Below are 23,980 nucleotides of genomic sequence, written 5' to 3'. Positions count from 1 at the left end.
ATCCTGTGATGTGGTCCATCTTTAGGTCTCTCAGCCATTGATACTAGCACCTGCTCTGGTGGAAGTAGAAGGGGAGTGAAGTGGATTCTGTGAGAGTCCTTGGTTATAGTCTTGTTTAGTGCAATTGGTTTTCTCCAAGGCTGGTTATGCTAGCAATGAAGTTTTTATGTGGACAGACTCGGGACCACTGGTTAGCCAGAACGTTCCAGGCAGTGGAATTAGCTGTTGTTTTTTCCTTCCTTGGAGCAGGGTTGTTCTGTTATGAATTGCTGTAATGGCTTGAGTTGGCTGGCCTCCAGCCAACGGATAGCAATTTCAAGAGAGCATCAGCTGTAGTAGTATAGGGGGGATACAAGCTTGCCCTAAGGTCCACCCAGGTAAGTATTCAAGTTTTTCAGGTGATGACCAGGGCCATAGAGCTCCCATGAGTTACTGTCATTTTTGTCTTCGGCTACCAGGGCAGGTAGAGAAAGACCATCAGGTGAGGGCAGGGTTGGGCATGTCCGAGCTCAAACTCTCCTAGAGTAGGGCTTGTTATGGCCGTTGTGGTAGATTGGGGGAGATGGTTCTCAGGCCAATGGAGTTACCATCCAAGGGGGATCATGGCTGCCTCTGCTGCATCATACAGGTCACCAGGGAAGTGGGGAAAAGCTGGCAGTGACAGTGAGATTTCTTCTTTCTTCTCCCAGAAGAAAAGCAAGGTCCCATGCTATGAGGTTCTTAACTATAATATATTCCCAAGACTCTCTCCCAAGGAAAGCTCCAAATTTTTGGAGTTTCCTTGCTCAGAACACTGAAATTCTAACAGGGGTTTGGCGGGGGCGGGGGGGGGGGCAGTGGGACCTTCCCATTTCCCTCTTACTATTTGGAGACTAATTTAAGATTATTCATTTTGCTTCCAAACATTTAAGATTACCTAATACTAGAAATAAATTAAAATTTGATACTTAAATAAAAAGAGGAAAACAATGAATAAAACTATATTTTTAAAATAGATTTTAAATTATTTACCCTCCCAACATCACACTGAGAGCCATTTTTGACAGTCAGTGGATCTGGAACTGTTCGAGGCAATTTGTAGTCTACAGTTACGCACACAGAATCTCGTACAAAAGCATAAATCACATCACCATTTTCTTGATGGAAAGGCTTTCGAGTAGGGTAGGTACAAACTAATCTTCCACATATAAGATTCCTGAAAACATAAAAAATACATATGCTTATTATACATTAGGAATTTGTTAGGAATGCTTTGGATTTGCTTTCTGTGATGAAAAAAGAATGGTTTTCCACTTACGGCAATGTACCTACAGAAAACGTAATGTTTTCATGGTAACATTTAAAGTAAAAAAGTATAAATCCATTGATCCTAGCTTAATTTTCAAAGGTACTGTCAGAGGCATTTGAACAAGAATGACTCTATCTTGAATAGAGGCTAGGTAAAATAAAGCTAAGATGTACTGGGCTGCATTCCCAGGAGGTTACGGCATTCTTAGTCACAAGATGAGACAGGAAGTCGGCATAAGATACAGGTCATAAGCTGATAAAACAGCATGAGATAAAGAAGCCAGCCAAATTTTACCAAAACCAAGATGGCGACAAAAGTGACTTCTGGTCATCCTCATTGCTCATTATACTCCAATTATAATGCATTCGCATGCTAAAAGATACTCCCACCAGCACCATGACAATTTACAAATGCCACAGCAACATCAGGAAGTCATCCGATATGGTCTACAAAGGAGAGGAACCCTCAGTCCATGCTGCTGCTTTGCCTGTTGAGTAGTCATTCTTTTATACCTTTACTTTCTTAATAAATTTGCTTTCACTTTACTGTATGGATTTGCCCCAAATTCTCTCTTCCACAAGATCCAAGAACCCTCTCCTGGGATCCGTATTTAGACCCCTTTCTGGTAACAGTACTAGTGATCTGTTATTTACTGGGCAGATTATATATTTACTGTCAAATAATCAATTCACTACAGCATTTTATATCACCCTATAGAAGGAAAGAAAGATGAAAAAGCTGTAACCCCTACACTCAAGGACTTTACAGTCTAATATTCTTCTATGGCTTAGATACTAATATGATTCAAATTCCATTAAAATGTTATAAGTGAAATAAATCATTACAGAGGTTTAAGATTCTCTTAAAAGTTCTATGAAGTTTTCTGTAACTGTGAGATTAGAGGACACATCCTAACCTCACAGTTAAGGAAAACTTCATAGAGGAGACACCATCTGAGTTAAAACTCACAAATTAGTAAGCTTTCAACAGAAACAGTGAAGTATTTCTAAACAAAAGTAACAGCATAAGCAAGTCAAGGAAGCATAAAACTTCATGGTATATTTATGAGTCTACAAATTCCATGAGTGTATGAGTATGATTTGCTAACTAGGATTTAGCCCAGTGTGTGGTGTATAGTAGGTTCCTAAGAGATGTTTTGTAAAACTAAACTCATGATCAAAATATCAAAAACCTGGCTCTTCAGATTCAGGAGGAATTGAACTGCATTTTATAGACACTGAGCAGTCTTCCTCATAGGCAAGTAATCAAGTGGATGGAAAGGAAAAATAAGCAGGAAAGGTACAGTGGCTATTATGAATTTCAACTTTGGATTGGATTTAGAAACATAATGGGCATTCACGTATAAATGTTTAAAAATAAGATGAAATTTTAGCCTGCAGCACAAGAGAGGTGTCAGGGCTGGAGATTTTGACTTGAGATTCACTCCCATGCACATGTAATACTTTAAACCACTGGAATGAATGACATAAACTAAAGAGAAGGGGGCAATGTTTTTAAAAATCTAATAGAACATAAGAAAAGTATCATTTATATTTGTAGAGCATACCTCCATCCACAGAACACATATTTGTTATTTCTATCCCTGCCACAGTTCCCAAATCTGTCTGCTTGAGATTGTATTTCTTCATAGCAGGCAAATGGAGCATTTCTTGAACCTGTTAAAGTTAGAAATACATTTGGATTAAAATGTTTATTGGTTTTTCATCTTCCTCCATTTCTTCATATAATGTTCCCTTTATATCTCTATTAATATCTAATTGAAACATTTTTCCTAGTGAGGTTGTAAGGAAAGAGTGAAAAGTAAAGTGAATGGCAATGCCCACTGTTATTGCTCCTTTTGCTTATTTCCATCCATTTCCATCACAAAAGATAATATAGGTGGAGGGGAGATATTATAGAAGTGTCAACTAGAAGAGGGCTCTGTGAAAGAAAGCAATAGCGCGATAAACCAAGAAAACTATACCATTCTTCTAGATTCTGAGCGTGAACTCATAAAAAACCAGGTCTATAACAAAATCAATAAAATTTCTTCAATGAGAAGAAACTTCATTGTATCTTCAGGTAGTCTAAATTGAAGGGACCAAAATTAGCAACCTATGTATTTATCTATTTTTTCCTTCATTATATCGCATTTTTTATTTCTCTGTAAAAAGTTAGAAAAGATTTGGCAGCTTAAAACAACACCCATTTATTGTCATGGACTCACTAGGTTAGTTCAGCAAGTCATATGGGTTTTCTCTGCATACTATGCTGAGATCAAAATACTGGCTGGGGCTGCAGTGTCATCTGCAGGTTTATATCCCCTTCAAAGGTCACTGGTTGTTAGTAGTTCAGTTTTTTGCAGTTGTAGGTTTGCTAGCTGTCTGCTAGGGATTGCTCTTTGCTCTTAGAACTTCCTCACAGGTCCTAGTCACATGGCACTCTCGGAACACAGCAGCTTTCTTCCTCCAAACCCACAGGAGAATCTTTCTAACATTTCCTGTCTTTTAAGGGCTCACATGATTAGTTCAGGTGCACTCAGAGCGACCTACCTTTTGATTAACTCAAAACTGACTGATAGTAGACCTTAACTACATCTTCAAAATTCCTTGACCTTTAGTATATCACAGGATTGATATTCAATCATATATTCACTGGTTCTACCCCAACTCAAAGGGAGGGAATTATCCAAGTAGTGTCTACACCAGAAAAATTCTGGGAGTCATTTTAGGATTCTGCCTAGCACAGTTACCTTCTCCAAAATGAACCTCTCTAAATCTAACTGCTTTATTGACAAAAGTAGATAATAATATATGTCAATGAATTGTTATGAGATTTAATATTATAGCTATTTAGTCACTATTAATTCCCATCTAATGCCTCTCCATTCTCTTTCAAGATCAAGAAAGTTTCTCCTGTTTACCTGTACCTTCTATGATACACATTTTTTTCTTTCTGCTGTCCTTTTTTGGGGTTTCGTTTTCCCCTCATCTTATCTCTTTCCACCATTTTTGATATTGGTCCATTACGGGAGATTATATAGATTCCATGAGGATAGGCAATACTAGTTCAGAGTATTCACAATGTTTAACCAGTTCAATAGTGAATGTGAGACACCAGGTTAGGAATGCCAATGCAGGGCATGTTAAACACTGAGAGATTGTCTGGAGAAAGAAATTTGAAAATTCAGTTCAGTTTAGAAAGATAATGTAAAGAATATGTTTGATCACAAAGCAGTCAGATGAATTCTGCTGAAAGTATAGTCTTCAACCAACTCAATTTTATTAGTCTACATATGGCATCTAAAGTTACCAATAACCCCCTATCATTAATTTCTCCCTTAAACACTCTCTCCCATTACTATTAAATCATCACTTTCTCTCAGACTTGTCTTGGTTTTCGAAAGTGAAATGAAAATACTAATAAAAAGGGCAGCACTTTGCAAATGTGAAGTCGTATGTTAAATATTCCCTATAATAGAGTATATTGACTAAGTTTAGTAAGCAATAGAATTTGCTCTTCCACGGTCCAAATGGTGTAATTAGATCCCCAGTACCACATTATCAAATGCTTTGATGTGCATTAAAATAGTGGATGCACTTTCATAGATAGTTGTGCATGGATGGCACCAGGGCAATAAATGTGGGTGTCTGAGATAAATGTGGTCAGAGAGAGTGCTTGACATAATTTCAGTTGTCTTAAATTTATTGAGATTCATTTTATGGCTTATCATTGGGTCTATCTTGGAGTATGTTCCATGCAGTGTTGAATAGAATGTATATTCTGCAGCTGTTGGATGAAATGTTCTGTATATATCTGTTAAGTCCATTTTTCCAAGGTATAGTTTAAATTCATTGTTTCTTTGTTGACTTTCTGTCTCGATAACTGTCTAGTGCTGTGAGTGGAGTACTGAAGTCCCCCACTATTATTATGTTGTTGTCATTTCTCAGATCTATTAGTAATTGTTTTATAAATTTGGCAGCTCGAGTGATAGTTGCATATATGTTTAGGATTGTGATATTTTCCTGTTGGACAAGTCCTTTTACCATTATATAATGTCCCTCTTTGTCTCTTTTAACTGCTATTGCTTTAAAGTTTGTTTTGTCTGATGTAAGAATAGCTACCTCTGCTTGCTTTTGGTGTCCATTTGCATGAAATGCCTTTTTCCACCCCTTTACTTTAAGTATATGTGACTCCTTATGTGTTAGGTGAGTCTCCTAAAGCCAGCAAATAGTTTATTGATGAGGTTTTATACATTCTGGGGTTCTGTATCTTTTTTTTTAAATTATTTTTTATTATTATACTTTAAGTTCCAGGGTACATGTGCATAACGTGCAGGTTTGTTACATATGTATACTTGTGCCATGTTGCTGTGCTGCACCCATCAACTCGTCAGCACCCATCAACTCGTCATTTACATCAGGTATAACTCCCAATGCAATCCCTCCCCCCTCCCCCCTTCCCATGATAGGCCCTGGTGTGAGATGTTCCCCTTCCCGAGTCCAAGTGATCTCATTGTTCAGTTCCCACCTATGAGTGAGAACATGCAGTGTTTGGTTTTCTGTTCTTGTGATAGTTTGCTAAGAATGATGGTTTCCAGCTGCATCCATGTCCCTACAAAGGACACAAACTCATCCTTTTTTATGGCTGCATAGTATTCCATGGTGTATATGTGCCACATTTTCTTAATCCAGTCTGTCACTGATGGACATTTGGGTTGATTCCAAGTCTTTGCTATTGTGAATAGTGCCGCAATAAACATACGTGTGCATGTGTCTTTATAGCAGCATGATTTATAATCCTTTGGGTATATCCCCAGTAATGGGATGGCTGGGTCATATGGTACATCTGTATCTTTTAAGTGGAGCATTTAGCCCATTTACATTCAATGTTAGTATTGAAATGTGAAGTACCATTGTATTCATCATGCTCTTTGTTGCCTCTGTACTTTGGGTTTTTTGTTTTGGCTTTTTAACTTGTATTTTTGTTTTATAGGTCCTGTGTGATTTATTCTTGAAAGAGGTTTTGTTTTGATGTGTTTACAGGATCTGTTTCAAGATTTAGAGCTCCTTTTAGCAGTTCTTCTAGTGGTGGCTTGGTAACGGCAAATTCTCTCAGCATTTGTGTGTCTGAAAAAGACTGTATCTTTCCTTAATAAATGATGCTTAGTTTCACTGGATACAAAATTCTTGGCTGACAATTGTTTTGTTTGAGGAGGCTGAAGATAGGGCCCCAGTCTCTTCTAGCTTGTAGGGTTTCTGTTGAGAAATCTGCTGATAATCTGATAGGTCTTCCTTTATAGGTTACCTGGTGCTTCTGTCTCACAGCTCTTAAGATTCTTTCCCTCATCTTAACTTTGGAAAACCTGATGACAATGTGCCTAGGCAATGATCTTTTTGCAATGAATTTCCCGGGTGTTCCTTGTGCTTCTTGTATTTGGATGTCTAGGTCTTTCACAAGGCCAGGGAAGTTTTTCTCAATTATTCCCCCAAATATGTTTTCCAAACTTTTAGAATCCTCTTCTTACTCAGGAGCACCAATTATTCTTAGGCTTGGTCATTTAACATAATCCCAGACTTATTGGACGCTCTGTTCATATTTTCTTATTCTTTTTCCCTTGTCTTTGTTGGATTTGATTATTTCAAAGACCATATCTTAGAACTCTGAATTTCTTTCTTCTACTTGTTCAGTTCTATTGCTAAGACTTTCCAGAGCATTTTACATTTCTAACAGTGTGTCCAAAATTCCCAGAATTTTTTATTGTTTTTTTCTTTAAACTGTCTATTTCCTTGAATAATTCTCCCTTCACTTCCTGTGTCATTTTTTTGGATTTCATTGCATTAGGCTTCTCCTTTCTCTATTGCCTCCCTGATTAGCTTAATAACTAATCTCCTGATTTCTTCTTCAGGTAAATCAAGGATTTCTTCTTGGTTTTAATCCATTGCTTGTGAACTAGTGTGATTTGGGGGGGATGTTAAAGAATCTTGTTTTGTCATATTACCAGGAATAGTTTTCTGGTTCCTTCTCATTTGGGTAGTCTCTGTCAGAGGGAAGGTGTAGGGCTGAAGGCTTTTGTTCAGATTCTTTTGTCCCATGGGGTGTTCCCTTGATGTAGTACTCACCCCCTTTTTCTATGGATGTGGCTTCCTATGAGCCAAACTGCTGTGATTGTTGTCTGTCTTCAGGGTCTAACCATCCAGCGAGTCTACCCAGCTCCAGGCTGGTACTGGTAATTGTCTGCACAGAGTCCTGTGATATGAACTGTCTATGAGTCTCTCAGCCATGGATACCAGCAACTGTTCTGGTGGAGGTAGCGGAGGGTGTAATGGACTACATGAGGATTCTTAGCTTTGGTGGCTTAATGCCCTGTTTTTGTGCCAGTTGGCCTCCTGCCAGGAGGTGGTCCTTTCCCGAGAGCATCAGCTGTGGTAGCATGGAGAGGGACCAGTGGTGGGTGGGTCCCTAGAACTCCCAAGAGTATATGCCCTTTTGTCTTCAGTGACCAGAATGGGTAAGGAAGACCATCAGGTGGGGGCAGGGTTAGGCATGTCTGAGCTCAGACTCTCCTTAGTCAGGTCCTGCTGCGGCTGCTGTGTGGGGTGGGGGTGAGATTCCAGGTCACTGGAGTTGTGTACCTAGGAGGATTATGGCTGCCTCTGCTGAGTCATGCAGGTTGTCAGGGAAGTGGGGGAAAGCTGGCAGTCACAGGCCTCAACCAGCTCCCATGCAAACTGAAGGGCCTGTCTCACTCCCACCATGCCCCACTTCAACAGCCCCAAGTCTTGTTTCCTTCTCCCTGTGAAGTTTTACCCACTGCTCCTCCGGCCATCCTCCAGATAGATCCCTGTGGTGCCAGGCAGGAATGGTCAGCTTGGGGACCCAGCGAGCTCCCAGGGTCTTTCTCCTGCTTCTTCTACCCCTGTATTTTGCTCAGCTCTCTAAATTGACACAGCTCCAGGTAAGTTCAGAAACTTCTCCCTCAGACAGGCCTTCAGTTTCTCCAATGGGGGTGTGTGTTCAGGAGAGGAGGAAGGGAGGGTCCCCCTTTCCCACTTCCACAGTTGGGGCACTCACAGTATTTGGGGTATCTCCTGGGTCCTGCAGGAGCAGTCCACTTCCTTCAGAGGGTCTGTGGGTCCTCTCAGGATTGCTGGTTTGTTCTTGCAGTTGATCTGGAGCTAAAATTCACAATGTGAGCCACCACACACTGTCCCATCCGGAGCTGTAATCTAGTCCTGCCTCCCATCTGCTATGATGATCCATCTCAATTTATAAATTTTTATGTTGCATATTCCTTAACAAATTATTATAGTAATAATTATTCCAGTAGTTTTGTCTATTAACCTTTATACTAGAGACATATTGGCATTTTGGTATTTGGTATTCTGAATTTGACTATATACTTATTTTTACCAGTGAATGTTATATTTCTATATATTTCCATACTACATATTAGTCTTTTTGTTTTAGATGGGAGAACTCCCATTGACATTTGTTGTAAGATAGATCTAGTGGCAATGAACTCCTTGAGCTTTTGTTTGTCTCGGAAAGTTTTATCTTTCCTTTATTCCTGAAGAACAGCTTTGCCAGATAAAGTATTCTTGGTCGACATTTTTTTTTTCTTTCAGCACTATATCGTTCCACTCTCCTCACTGGCAAAGTATTTGCTGAGAAAATCCAACTTATATGTTGGATTATGTTACTTAATCTTTTTTTTTCTCTTGCTTCTTTCAAAATTTCATTGTCTTCATTGACGGTTTTATTACAATATGTCTTGGTGTAGTCTTGCTTGGATTAAACCCAACTGAAGAATTTTGAGCTTGGTATAATCTTCTTTGGATTAAACCTGACTGAAGGATTTTGAGCTTCCTGTACCTGTGCATTTATATCTTTCCTAAGAATTTGGAAGTTTTCAGTTATTATTATTTTAAATAAGCTTTCTGTCCTTGTCTCTCTTCTCCTTTCTTACCTCTTATAATGAGAATGTTAGCTTTCTTGATGCTGTTTCAAAATCCCATAGTGTTTGTTTCTTTGTTTCTTTCCATTCTTTTTTCTTATTTCTCCTCTAGTTGTATATATACAAGTAATCTATTTGCAAGTTCACAGATCTTTCTTTTCCTTTGTGAATTCTGTTGTTGATGTTATCTATTGCATTTTAATGTTATTCATTGTGTTCTTCAGCCCAATAATTTGATTATTTTTTATAAAAAATATATGTTATTTCTCTGTGATCTTTTGAAGTTTGTGGAGTATCCTTAGAACAATTATTTTGAATCTCGTTCAGGCAATTTGAAGATCTTTATTTCTTTGGGATCAGTTATTAGAAAATTATTGTGTCATTTGATGGTGATAAGTTTCCTCAGTTTTTCATGTTTCTTATTGTATTGCATTGATACCTTCAAATTTGATGCAGAGTCACCATTTTGAAACTTTACAGAATGCTTTCATTGATTAAAAAAAAAATCTTACTCTATAGGTGGGAAAAAGGCCGTTAGAAAGGTAGAGTTGGATGGTTCTGGCTTTGATGAAGACACAGCAGTGAACCCTCCATTCATTTCTGTCAACTGAGGTCAACATTAACAAAGATGGCAGGGGGTCCTGAGCAGCTAAAGTTGTGGTATCTGCAGGGACAATGAGACTGCTGTGTTTCCAATGGTGAAGGATCCTGGGGTCCTCAATCTCTTTTTCTCCCACCAGGGAGGTCATGGCCCTGGGCAATTTCATTTGGCACAAGGTCTGGTTTGAGGGTATTCCCTCACTGGTGTCTGATGCACGGGTGCCCATGCAGTAGCCACAGAGCCAGGGTCTGAATCACAAGCACACATGAAGAGACCAAAGGGTACGGGGCAGCAGTGACACTGGTGCCTAAGGTGAAGACAGCCCTGCTTCCACATAAGTAATGATGTACGAAGTACAGTGGGTGTTTGTGGAGCAGAAGGAGAGTCAGGGTCTTAAGCACACATGGGTGTACAGGAACAAAAGTTCCTAGGTTCAGTGTGAAGACTCACACATAGCTGCACTATCTCTGAGCCTGAGGCATGAGTGCACACACTGCAGACCCGAACCACAGCTCCAGGGTCAGGGGTGCGCACAGGGTTGGGAGGGGTAGTTGTTCAAGTCCCACAGCTATAAAACAGTAGCTGATTCTTGGAGGAAAGGCACATTTGGATCTCATTTTCCATGGAGCCAGAGGCTGGGATGACTGTTGGTTACCTCAGTAATAAAAGACACCACTGTCCTCTGCAGAGCAGGCTATTGGAGATGACAATGGCACATGCTGAGTGGCTAATACTGATGGCCTCCTCCCTTCTTTGTTCATAACCATTTCCATATATCTCAGATGTGCTGCTGTAATCAGCAATCCTTCTTTACAGTTTTTCCCATTTTTTTCTCCGCTGTACTGCTAGAGGGTTCTCAGATGGACCTTAGAGCCTTTGCAAGACTATTATACTTCATAAATAGTTGCCTATTTTTTTGTTTTTTGTGAGGGGATGAAGACCGGCATCCTAAAAATCTTTTGCACAACAAAGGAAGAAATCAACATAGTGAAAAGCTAACTTCTATAAAATAAGATAAAGCATTTGCAGATCATGTATATAGTAAGGAATTCATTTCCAAAATATATGAGACTCATAAAACTCAGTACCAAAAGAAAATAACCTGATCAAAAATGGAGAAAAGATTGAATAAACATTTCTCCAAAGAATACACACAATTCATCAAGACATATATGAAAAGATGCTCATCACTAATCACAGAACCACAATGAGATACCACTTCACATCTGTTAGAATGACTATTGTCAAAAAGATAAAAGATAATAAATGTTGGTGAAGATGTGGAGAAAAGAAACCCCCATACACTGTCGGTGGGAATATAAATTGGTACAGCCTCTATGGAAAACAATATAGAACGTCCTTAGAAATCAAAAGTAGAACTACCTTATGATTCACCAATTCCAACTGAGTACAGATTCAAAGGAAATGAATCAATATTGCAAAAGAGATATCTGCACCCCCGTGTTTATTGCTACATTATTCACAATAACCAAGATTTGGACACAACTGGTGTCTGTTTGATTGAAAAAGTGTAACACAATCTGATGTAATGAAAGTCAGATTTACTTGTGTTCCGAGTATAAGAGAAGAAAGTTCACTTTTAGCTTAGGTAAACAGATAAATGTATTAAAAATGTGATATATATATATATGTCTGTGTTTATACAGATATATATACATATACACAAACATACAAAATGCAATATTACTCAGTCAGAGTAGGGAGGAAAATCCTGCCATTTGCAATAACACAGGTGAACCTGGAGGCCATTATGCTAAGTGAAATAAGCCAGATACAGAGAGATAGATAATGCATGATCTCACTTATATATGCAATCTAAAATTGTCAAACTCAAAAACACAGAGAGTGGAATGATGGTTGCAAGAAGCTGAGGTAAGGGGGGAAATGGGGAAATGCTAGTCAAGGGGTACAAAGTTTCAGTTATGCAAAATAAATAAGTTCAACAGATGTAATGTACAACAATGTGACTTTAGTAAATGATATTGTATTATATACTCAAAATCTGCACAAAGGATAGATACAAAAATTCTTTTAAAGGATAAAAAAGAAAATGGTAACTATATGAGATGATGGACATGTTAATCAGCTTAACTGGCAAATATTTCACAATGTATACATATATCAAAACAAAATCAAACACCTAAAAACATACATACAATTTTTGTCAGTTCTATGTCAGCAAAGATGGAAAAAATATAAACATTTAAAAGAAGAATTAGTGTGTATATGTTTGCTTATACATATAATAAAATATATACATATAATATATTCCACATTTTATACCATATAAAAATTTCACATTTTATATATATTAAAAATATTCCCCATTATCCTGGTAATGTTAATAACAATGTTAAGGGCTATTTAGATGTAACAAAAAGATATTACCTTTTCCAAATACACTCTCACAACGTGCATCAAGATCATGGCAGTCTCCATCATAACAAATAAACTTGCTATTTTTGCATGGAAGTCCATTGAATAAAGTTATGTCAGGACCACACTCTGGTGAGCTTCCATTACAATTTTCAGCAATGTCACATTCAGGATGTGCTTTCGGCCTACATTCAACACCTGATTGTAAAATCTAAGAGAAATTAGAATATAAAAAATAAAGCATTACAAATAGGATTACTGTGTTTATTAATATTTACTTCAAAATTGTGTTAATCATTTTCACTTTAGTCTATCAATTAATGTATATTAATACTTTTTTATACAAATTACTATGCTAATAATATAAAAATATAAATAGAATGTTTTTGACTAAAATAGGAGATAAGATATATGTACAAGAAAATGTAAAACACAAATCTGATGTGATGAAAGTCAAAGTTTTATTTGTATTCTCAATGTAAGAGAAGAACGTTTGCTTTAAGCTTAGGAAATTTATTTCTTTTGGGTGAAAATACTGTAATTTAGTCCATTTCTAAATGAAATATACTTTTTCAAGCCATAGTGTGTAAGTATGGAATACTTTAAAATTCTATGACAACTGTGAAACAAGAATAACTGCAGAGGGAAACACAAGCGTGATTAAAAACGCAGTTCAACTGTGAGAGTTTTTGGAGAGGAAGGAACCCAACTATAACCTTTCTCTCACATCATGGAAGTATGTAGACTCTTTCACACGCAGAATTGTGGAAATTTACAAAAAGAATTTTAAATAAAACATCTATCTCATAATTCTTAATTGATGACTTCCAGCTGACACTAAAAAGATTATAGAAGTAAGAATGCAATCAGATAATAACATCCTAAGAAAAGAATACATAAAACTGCATCAGTGCAGGACAGTCATGAAGATAGAATGCATTACAGATACTTCAACAGAGGTATTCTCCTATGAGAAACCTGTTAATAATATTTTAGAAGAGCTGAAAAGAAAAACAGAAAACAGGAGTCAATGTCTTCACCATAGAAACTAAAACATAATCTTTAAGTCAAATGATCTTTGAATAATAAGTTCAAAGTTTAAATGTTATGCTACATGCACCATGTGAAAAATGTTACTTCTAGTGAGCTTCATTCCTTATACATTCAAGGAAATCTGCTGTATCTTTCAATTACATATAGATACTTATTCACAACCCATAAAAACGTTTTTCTTTACAATAATATAAATATTGTATCAAGCAAATAAATAATTGTTCCATTCAGTGGAGGTCTTCTCTATTGAAGAATCCTATAATATCTCTAAATCAAGGTGTAAAAAACAACAGCATCACCTTACTGAAAATATTGGCATGTAGAACACCTAAGAAAAGTTAACAAAAATCAGAAATCCGATTCTGAGTTTATTATCTTTCTCTTTATCTGAAAAGTAACTTAACTGATTTACAGCTGTAGGTCTAAGTGTTGTAAAGTACCCTGCACATGATTTATTACATATCTGAAAAATGTTCATAAACTTAAATCTTACTTGACAGTCTCTGCAGCATGATCCTCTATAACATTGTGCTCCGTCTTTCAGCACACAAGTTCGAAAATCACAACAGCTTGCAGGTCCACATTGCTATGAATTAGTGAAATTACAAGTAAAAATACATCATGACAATAGTAAAATCTTTACAAGGAGTTATATTTTGATGGGCTTACTGTTTGAATTTGGAAAGGGATATGAATGCTGCTGATAGTTATAGGTTTTAACATCTCTAAACATTTAAAACACTAATGTAGGACTTATACTACCAGTCATAAGAGAGTAACTAGTAACCTACTTACCTTCCTCTGGACTATATTCTCTACTTAAAAGACATGGAGAATGTCAAAATGGATAAAAAGCAAGACCTCACTATACGCTGCCACAGAGCAACTGCCCTGCAGCTGAGGAAGGCTGCCCGGGAGGGCACAGTGAAGGGGCCGGGGGAGGGCACAGTGAAGGGGCCGGGGGAGGGCACAGTGAAGGGCTGGGGGCGCTGCGGTGCTTCTGCTCTTAGCTTCCAAGGACAGACCTGCCCCCGCAGACACACAGGAAAGCTCACAGAATGCCCTTGATGTTTCGGGTAAAGGAATAAAGAAACCTACCTGGGGAAGGCACAGTGTGAATTCACGGTGTGAATGCCTGTGAGGCGAAGCTGTTACAAGACAGCTCTTAAGGCAGGCGGAGCGGGCTTAGCTTGCTGTTCATATTGTAAACAGAAGCACCCAGTCACTCCCTCACTTAAGAAGCATCAACTAAGCACCAGAGAGGAAGTACGTCCTACATCAGACAACAGGAGTACAAAGATGAACTCGGTATGACAGACAGTCATACAGAACATATAGCTACCAAACAGTGCTTCAGTATATGAAGACACACATAGACTGAAAATAAAGGCATGGAAAAATGTATTACATGCACATGGAAACACAAAAGAGCAGGAATAGCTAAATTTATATTAGATAAAATAGACTTCAAGTCAAAGACTGTAAAAAGAAACAAAGGTGGTCCCCATATAATACTAAAGTACTCCATTTAGCAAGAGAATATAATAATTCTAAATATAGTGCACCCAACACTGGTGAATCCAAATATATAAAGCAAACATTAATCGACATAAAGAGAAAGAAAGAATACATTACAATAATACTTGGATAATTCAACACCTCATTCAGTAATGGAAAGATCACCCAAACCAAAAAAAAAAAAAAAAATCAACAGAGACATCAGAGTTAAACCACACTCTAGACCAAATGGACCTAACACAACATTTCATCAAACAGCTATAAAATGCATATTCTTTTCATTAGCAAGTGAAACATTCTTCAGAACAGACCATACGCTAAGCTAAAAAACACATCTCAACAAATTCAAAAAACAATTAAAATCATATGAAGTATCTTTTCTGACCACAATGGAATAAAATAGAAATCATTTCAAGAACTTAAAAAACTACACAAACACAGAAATTAAACAACACGCTCCTGAATGATCAACAGTCAATGAAGAAATAAAGAATAAAAAAAATTGCTTGAAACAAATGAAATAGAAACACAGCATGACAAAACCTACGAGATACAGCAAAAGCAATACTAAGATGGTAGTTTATAAGAATAAATACCTACATCAAAAAAGGAGAAAATTCTCAAATCAGCAACCTAATGATGCACCTCAAGAAACTAGAAAGGCAAGAAGAAATCAAACTTAAAATTAGTGGAACGAAAGAAATAATACAGATCCAAGTAGAAATAAGTAAAAGAGACTATAAGCGCAAATTGAATAAAAAAACAAAACCCATCCATCTGCCGTCTTCAAGAGATCCATCTTATATTATATGTAACAAAACCAGTAGGCTCATAGTAAAGGGTTGGAGAAAGATCATGCAAATGGAAAACAAAAAAGAGCAGAAGTCACTATTTTTATATCAGATAACACAAACTTTGGACCAAAAACAGTAATAAAAGATAAATAATGACATCACATAATGAAAAAGAGTTCAACAAGAAGAATTAATGGTACCAAATACATATGCACTGAACACTGTAGAACTTAGATTCTAGCTATTTCTCAACCTACAAAAACACTTAATCACACAATAATAGTGGAGAACTTTAATACCCCACTGACAGTGCTAGACAGACCACCAAGACAAAAAACTAAAAAGGAAATTCTGAATGTAATTCAACACTTAACCAATTGGACCTAATACACATTTACAGAGTACCCCATATGTCAACAACAGAATATACATTTTTCTTATCCATGCGCGGAACATACTCTAAGATCAACCACATGCTCAACCATAAACCAAGTCTAAATAAATTTTTTTAAAATTGAAAGTATACCAACCATACACTCAAGCCACAGTGAAATAAAAATAGAAATCAATACCAAGAAGATATCTCAAAAACCATGGAAATTAAACAGCTTGCTCTTGAATGACTTCATGTTGCTGAAAGAGGCACCAAAGAGGATGGGAAAGAAAGTCTTGAGTTGCCAACAGCAACCATCCCTCATCCCCCAGCAGCAGCTTCATGGTGCGGAGAATCTGTGATTCAGGGAAAAGAGCACAGTGATTGTGAGACTTTGCATTGAATTCAGTGTTGCCTTGACACAGTGTAAAGCAGAACCAGGCTATCCTCAGCTGACGCCCATCCATAGAGGGGGCATATAAACCAGCCCTAGCCAGAGGGGAACCATCCATCTGATCAGTCAGAGCTTGAGTTCCAGCAAGCCTCACCACCATGGGCTGGAGTACTCTGCGGCCCTAAGTGAACTTGAGGGGCAATCTGTGACACAAGGACTGCAATGACTAGACAAGTCCTAGTGGTGAGCTGGGCTCCAAGCCAGACTGCAGGGGCAAGTGACCTGTAGAGACACCAGCCAGGGAAGCTAAGAGAATGCTTGTGCCATCCTTCCCCCAGCCTCAGGCAGCAGAGTGCACAGCTCCAAAAAGACCCCATCCTTCTGGTTGAGAGAAGGGAACTGCTGCCTTGAATGGAAGGAGCCAGTCCAGGAAGGATCAATCACCTACTGACTAAACAGCCCTTGGGCCCTAAAGAATGAACAGTGATACCCAGGTAGTATGCTGTAGGCCTTGAGTAAAACTTAGTCATGCTGACTTCAGGTACAAGCTCTACCACAGTGGGGCAGAGCACCAAGAGGGCTCTTGGGTTCCCTGATTCCAAGCCTTTTCTCTTAGATAGCACTTCTGGACCTGCCCTGGGACAAAGGGGAGCCCACTGCCCTGAAGAGTGAGTCCCAGGTCTTGCACACCCACAACAAGCGGACTAAGGAGTCACTGGGCCTAAACTCAACATCAGAAGTGGTCTGGCATTACTCCCTGAAGGCCTGTGGTGGTAGAGGCCATAGGGTGAGGCTCCTCAGCCTATGGGAAAAAAAGGTAAGAGTGGGAAGGACTGTGTCAAGTGGTTGGAATACCAGATCAGCCACAGTAGAACGGAACACCAGGTATATTTCTAAGGTTTCTGACTCCAATCCCTGGCTCCAGGATGGCATCCCTGCACCTGCCCAGGGGCTGTGAGAACTTGCTCCCTAAAAGGGAGGACACAAGCCTTGCTGGCTTTGCCACCTGCTGATCGTGGAGCTCCAGGGCCTTGAGAGAACATAGGCAGTAGTCAGGTAGTGGTTTCAGCAAGCCTTGCATGAGACCCAGTGACCTGCTGACTTCAGGTCTGATCCAGCACAATCCAAGTGGTGATGGCCACAGGAATGTGTCTCTCCAACCCCAGCTCCAGACAGTCAGCACAGAAAGAAAGAGAGATTCCATTTATTTGGGAGAAAGTAAGAAAAGAAAACAAGTGTCTCTGCCTGGTAATCCAGATATTATCCAAGACCACCAAAACAGTACCTCTAAGTCTGCAAAAAACCACACCATTACTGAGGTTGGGGTGACCCCCTAATGCAAATATGGCCTAAATCACAACACCTAAGTCCTTTCGAATACTCTGGAAAACCTTCCCAAGGAGGATGGCTACAAATAAGCCCAGATGGCAAAGACTATAATAAATACCTAACTCTTCAATGCCCAGAAACCAAAGAACATCCATAAGCATCAAGAAACTCTGACTTCACCAAATGAACTAAGTAAGACATCAAGGACTAATCCTGGAGAAACAGAGATATGTGACCTTTCAGACAGAGAATTCAACATAGCTATTTTGAGGAAACTCAAAGAAATTCAAGATAACACAGAGAAGGAATTCAAAATTCTATCAGATAAATTTTAAACGTAAATTGAAATTATTTAAAAAATCAAGCAGAAATTCTGCGGTTGAAAGATGCAATTGGCATACTGAAGAATGCATCAGAGTCTCTTAATAGCAGAATTGACCAAGCAGAAGAAAGAATTAGTGAGCCTGAAGAAAGGCTATTTGAAAATCCACAGAGGTGACAAATAAAAAAAGAATAAAAAAGAATGAAGCATATCTACGAGATCTAAAAATAGCCTCAAAGGGGCCAGTCTAGGAGTTACTGGCCTTAAAGAGGAGGTAGATAAAGAGGTGCGGGTAGAAAGCTTTTTTCAAAAATATAATAACAGAACTACCCAAACCTAGAGAAAGATATCAATATCCAAGTACAAGAAGGTTATAGAACACTGAGCAGATTTAACCCAAAGAAAACTACCTCAAAGAGTTTAATAATCAAACCCCTAATGATCTAAGATAAAGGATCCTAAAAGCAGCAAGAGAAAAGGAACAAATAATATACAATGGAGATTCAATATGTCTGGCAGCAGACTTTTCAGCAGAAACCTTACAGGTCAGGAGAGAGAGGCATGACATATTTAAAAGTGCTGGAAAAAAACCTTTTGCCTTAAGATAGCATATCTGGCAAATATATATATATATATTCTTTAAACATAATGGAGAAATAAAGACTTTCCCAGAGAAAGAAAAGCTGAGGGATTTCATCAACACCGGACCTGTCCTGCAAGAAATGCACAAGGAAACTATTTTATCAGAAAGCAAAGGATGTTAATGAGCATTAATAAATCATCTGAAGGTACAAAACTCACTGGTAAGAGTACCTACAAAGAAAAACACAGAATATTATGACACTTGAACTGGGGCGCATAAAAATACTCTTATTCTAAGCAGAAAGACTAGATGATGAACCAATCAAAATAATAACTACAACTTTTCACGACATAGTCAGTACAATATATATAAGTAGAAAAAACAAAAAGTTGAAAAGCAGGGGGAGGAATTAAAAACAGAATTTTGATTAGTCTTCTTGCTTGTTTGTGCAGTGTTAAATTGTTATCAGCTTAAAATAATGGGCTCTAAGATAGTATTTGCTAGTCTCATGCTAACCTCAAATCTAAAAACACATAACAGATACACAGAAGATAAAAAGCAAGAAATTAAATCATATCACTAGAGGAAAATCACCTTTACTAAAACGAAGATGAAGGAAAGAGGAAAATGAAGGAAACGGGAAGGGAAGGAAAGGAAAAAGAAAGGGGAAAGGAAAGGAAGAAGAAAAGCAAATAACAAAATGGCAGGAGAAAGTTATTATTTATCAATAATAACATGGAATATAAATCAACTAAACACTCCAATCAAAAATCAAAGAGTGGCTGAATGAATTTTAAAAACAAAAGAAATTAATGATCTGTTGCCTACAATAAATACACTTCACCTATAAAGACATACACAGACTGAAAATAAACAGATGGAAAGGGATCCTTTGCCAATGGAAACTAAACAAAGAGCAGAAGTAGCTAGACTTATATCGGACAAAATACATTTCAAGACAAAAACTATAAGAGACAAAGAAGGTAATTATATAATGATAAAAGGCTCATTTCAGCAAGAGTATATAACAATTGTAAATATATATGCACCCAACACTGGAGCACCCAGATATATAAAGCAAATATTATTAGAGCTAAAGAGAGAGATAGACCCAATACAATAAGAGCTGGAGACTTTAACACCCCACTTTTAGCAGTCAGTAGACCTTCCAGACAGAAAATCAATAAAATCAATAAAGAAACATCAAACTTAATCTGCACTATAGATCAAATGGATCTAATAGATATTTACAGAACATTTCATCCAACAACTGAATAATACACATTCTTTTCTTCAGAACATGACTTGTTCTCAGGTATAGACAGATCATATGTCAGGTCACAAAAGAAATCTTGAAGCATTCAAAAAAGTTAAATAATATCAAGCATCTTCTCTGACCACAATGGAATAAAACAAGAAAGCAATAACAAAAGGAATTTTGGAAACTATTACAAATACATGGAAATTAAACAATATGCTCCTGAATTAGCAGTGGGTCAATGAGGAGATTAAGAAGGAAATTTAAAAATTTCTTGAAACAAATGATAATGGAAATGCAACATATCAAAATCTATGAGATAGAGCAAAACAGTACTAAAAGGTATGTTTATAGCTCTATGCATTTATATCAAAAAAGAAGAAAAACATTTCTATATGGTAACAGTGAACAATCTGAAAATCAAGAAAGTAATCCCATTTACAATAACTATAAATAAAATAAAATGTCTAGGAATTAATTCAATCAAATAAGTGATAGATCTCTACAATGAAAACTATGAAACATTGATGCAAGAAATTGAGAACACCAAAAATGAAAAAATATTCCATGTTAATGGATTAGAAGAACCAAAATTGTTGAAATAGCCACACTACCCAAAGCAATCTACAAATTCAATGCAATCTCTATAAAAATACCAGTGACATTCCTCACAGAAATAGGAAAAAAATCCTAAAATTTACATGAAACCAAAAAAGACCCACAATAGCTAAAGCTATCCTGAGCAAAAAGAACAAAACTAGAGGAATCACATTACCTGATTTCAAATTATACTACAGAGGAATACTAACCAAAATGATATGGTACAGAAACATAGACCAGTGGAACAGAATAGAGAAGCCAGAAATAAATCCATTCATCTACAGTAAACTCATTTTTGACAAAAGTGTCCAGAACATACACTGGGGAAAGAACAGTCTCTTCAGTAAGTGATGCTGAGAAAACGGGATATCCATATGCATGATAATGAAACTAGGCCCCTCTCTCTCTTACCATATAAAAAAATCAAATCAAAATGGATTAAAGACTTAAATCTAAGACCTCAAACTATGAATCTACTACAAGAAAACTTTGGAGAAACTCTCCAGGACATTGGACTAGACAAAGATTTCTTGAATAATACCCCACAAGCACACAAAACCAAACCAAACATGGACAAATAGGATCACATCAAGTTAAGAGGCTTCTGCATAGCAAAGAAAGCAGTCAACAAAGTGAAGAGACAACCCACAGAATGGGAGAAAATATTTGCAAACTACTCATCTGACAAGGGATAATACCCATCTGGATAATATCCAGAACATATAAGGAGCTCAAACAACTCTACAGGAAAAAATCTAATAATCCGATTAAAGGTGGGCAAAAGATCTGAATAGACATTTCTCCAAAGAAGACATACAAATGGCAAACAGATATATGAAAAGGGGTTGAACATCAATGAGCATCAGAGAATTGCAAATCAAAACTACCATGAGATATCATCTCATCCCATTTAAAATGGCTTTTATCCAAAAGGTAGGCAATAACAAATGTTGGTGAAGATGTGGAGAAAAGGGGATCCTTGTACACTGTTGGTGGGAGTGTAAATTAGTACAACCACTATGTGGAACAGTTTGGAGGTTCCTCAAAAAACTAAAAATAGAGCTATCATATGATCCAGCAATCCTACTCCTAGGTATATACCCAAAAGAAAGGAAATCAGTATGTCGAAGAGATATTTGCATGCCCATATTTATTGCAGCACTATTCTCAATAGCTAAGATTTGGAAGCAACCTAAGTGTCTATCTACAGATGAATGGATAAAGGAAATGTGGTACATATACACAATGGAGTACTATTCAGCCATAAAAAAGAATGAGATTCAGTCATATGCAACAATATGGATGGAACTGGAGGTCATTATATTAAGTGAAATAAGCCAGGTGGAGAAAGACAAACACTGCATGTTCCCACTTATTTGTGGAAGCTAAAAGTTAATGCAAATTTAAACCACTACAAAACAACTGGAATAGCTAAAATTTAAGAAGTGGATAATAACAAATTCTAGTTCAGATACGAAGGAACTCAAAGTTTCATATGCTGCTGACAGGAGTGTAAAAAGATATGACCATTTTGGAAAATATTTTGGCAATTTCTTATAAACATACATGTTTCATATGACCTAGCAGTTGTACTTGTACAAATTAAGAATAATGGACCAATAGTTTCACAACTTAAATGTCCATTAGCAGGTGAATGTTTAAAACAGATTATGGTATATCTATACAATTAAATATTACTCAAAATTAAAAGGGAGAAACTGTTGTGATATGAAATAAATGGATGAATCTCAAAAACACTATATTGAAAGGAAAAAGCCAGACACAAACAATATGTGCTATGTCCTTTCATTTATATGACTTTCTAGACCAGGCAAAGGTAACAGAATCAGAAATTGTCTGGAGACAAGTGGAGGTAGAAATGACTGCAAATATGAATAAGCTTTTGGGGATTATGAAAAAATATATTTTAATTATACCAAAGGTTATATACATTTGTTGAAACTCATCAACCTGTACACTTAAAATGGGTGCATTTTACTGTATGTGGATTATACCCCAATAAAATTGATTTAAAAAAAAAAAAATCAAGAACCAGGTGTGGTAGCTCATGCCTGCAATCCCAGCACTTCGGAATGCCTGAGGCAGGTGGATTACCTGAGGTCAGGAGTTTGAGACCAGCCTGACCAATATGATGAAACCCTGTCTCTACTGAAAATACAAAATTAGCCAGGCATGGTGGCAGGTGCCTGTAATCCCAGCTACTTGGCAGGCTGAGGCAGGAGAATCGCTTGAACCCTGGAGGCAGAGGTTGAAGCGAGCCGAGATTGCACCATTGCACTCCAGCCTGGGCAACAAGAGCGAAACTCCATCTCAAAAAATAAATTAATTAAAATAAAATAAAAAATAAAGAAAGGACTTGTTCTTACTAAATTCTTAAACATAATACAAAAACATAGTAATTAAAATAATGTGATATGGTACAAGTAATTCAGACCTATGGATGGAACAAATCCTAATAAATTTTTGTCTGCCTGTAACCAAGGAAATTTATAACATTTGCAGTACTGCTACAAATATTGAATTATATAAAAGCATTAAACCCTAGGCCTTTTGAATTCATTATATTTTCAGAGTTTCCCTATCAAGTGAATAACCAAAATATCTAGTGTTCATATTACAATATTGATACAGATTCCTGTACTAACTACTGATTCCATTGTGAAGTAAAACCCTAAAGGACACATTGGGCTGCTTAATCAATCTTCATTAAAACATCTGTAAAATGTCCAAAGGTTAAGCAGAGATTTGTAAAGAACTCTATGTAGTCTGAAACTCAAAAGTTTATTCTAGACTCTTCTCTTTCCCATTACCAATAATTTTGTGCAGTACATTTTAAACCTGTTCAAAATTCTTCAACCTACAAAACCTAGACAGTATTTTATTGTATTTCAACCCAGCTTCACTTACTGTCAACATTCTGCATGGTACTCATTTGAGATACATGACATTTATGAAAAAGATAAACTAAAAATAAATTCATTAATCAATTTTCCTAGTTATCATACTTACAGCTTCAGTACCACAATCACACATTTCACTTCCCTCCAATCTGCCATTGCCACAGACTGGTTTTGGAGATTTTCTTTGCATTTGTGGCTTATTCTGAAGACATTTGGCACCCACATTTGAAATGAAATTTTGAAAGCTCCTCAAACTGCAACTGCTAAAAGTCTTCACACCATTGGATTGCCTAAAGATGAATCCATATAATGTCATTGGCAATATACTTCTGAAAACACATTTCTATATGATATAAATTAATTTCAAAATGTTAAATTCAATTGACTATTACAAATGTTTATAGTAAGTGCTTAGAGGCCAAAATCATAGTTGAGGACGTCATGTGATTTTATTCACTGGAATACATGTTCTTATTAAAACAAAGCTAAGTACAGTTCAGCAGCAAAACACACACACACAGTAATCCAATTTTAAAATAGGCAAAGGATTTGAACAGATATTATTCCAAATAAAAATTAGCACCCAGACTTG

The 23,980-nt window shown here is 37.1% G+C and overlaps 1 protein-coding gene across 2 annotated transcripts in view; it reads right to left on the bottom strand.

Annotated features, from left to right (window-relative positions):
- The window catches only part of ADAM32 (ADAM metallopeptidase domain 32), a 164,252-nt gene that overhangs the window by 46,481 nt on the left and 93,791 nt on the right, over window positions 1-23,980 (bottom strand). For both annotated transcript variants that reach the window (XM_021942240.2, XM_021942239.2), the window contains exons 12-16: window positions 23,498-23,678; window positions 13,790-13,882; window positions 12,256-12,454; window positions 2,856-2,964; window positions 1,012-1,195 (exon numbers count right to left, since the gene is read on the bottom strand). In XM_021942240.2, coding sequence (XP_021797932.2) covers window positions 1,012-1,195; window positions 2,856-2,964; window positions 12,256-12,454; window positions 13,790-13,882; window positions 23,498-23,678 — 766 coding nt within the window. The remainder of the gene's footprint in view (window positions 1-1,011; window positions 1,196-2,855; window positions 2,965-12,255; window positions 12,455-13,789; window positions 13,883-23,497; window positions 23,679-23,980) is intronic.

The sequence above is a fragment of the Papio anubis genome, chromosome 8 (genome assembly GCF_008728515.1).
Source record: "Papio anubis isolate 15944 chromosome 8, Panubis1.0, whole genome shotgun sequence".
In the NCBI taxonomy this organism is placed as follows: Eukaryota; Metazoa; Chordata; class Mammalia; order Primates; family Cercopithecidae; genus Papio; species Papio anubis.
The sequence above is the reverse complement of the archived record's forward strand: the minus strand, read 5'-3'. Positions and strand labels throughout refer to the sequence as shown.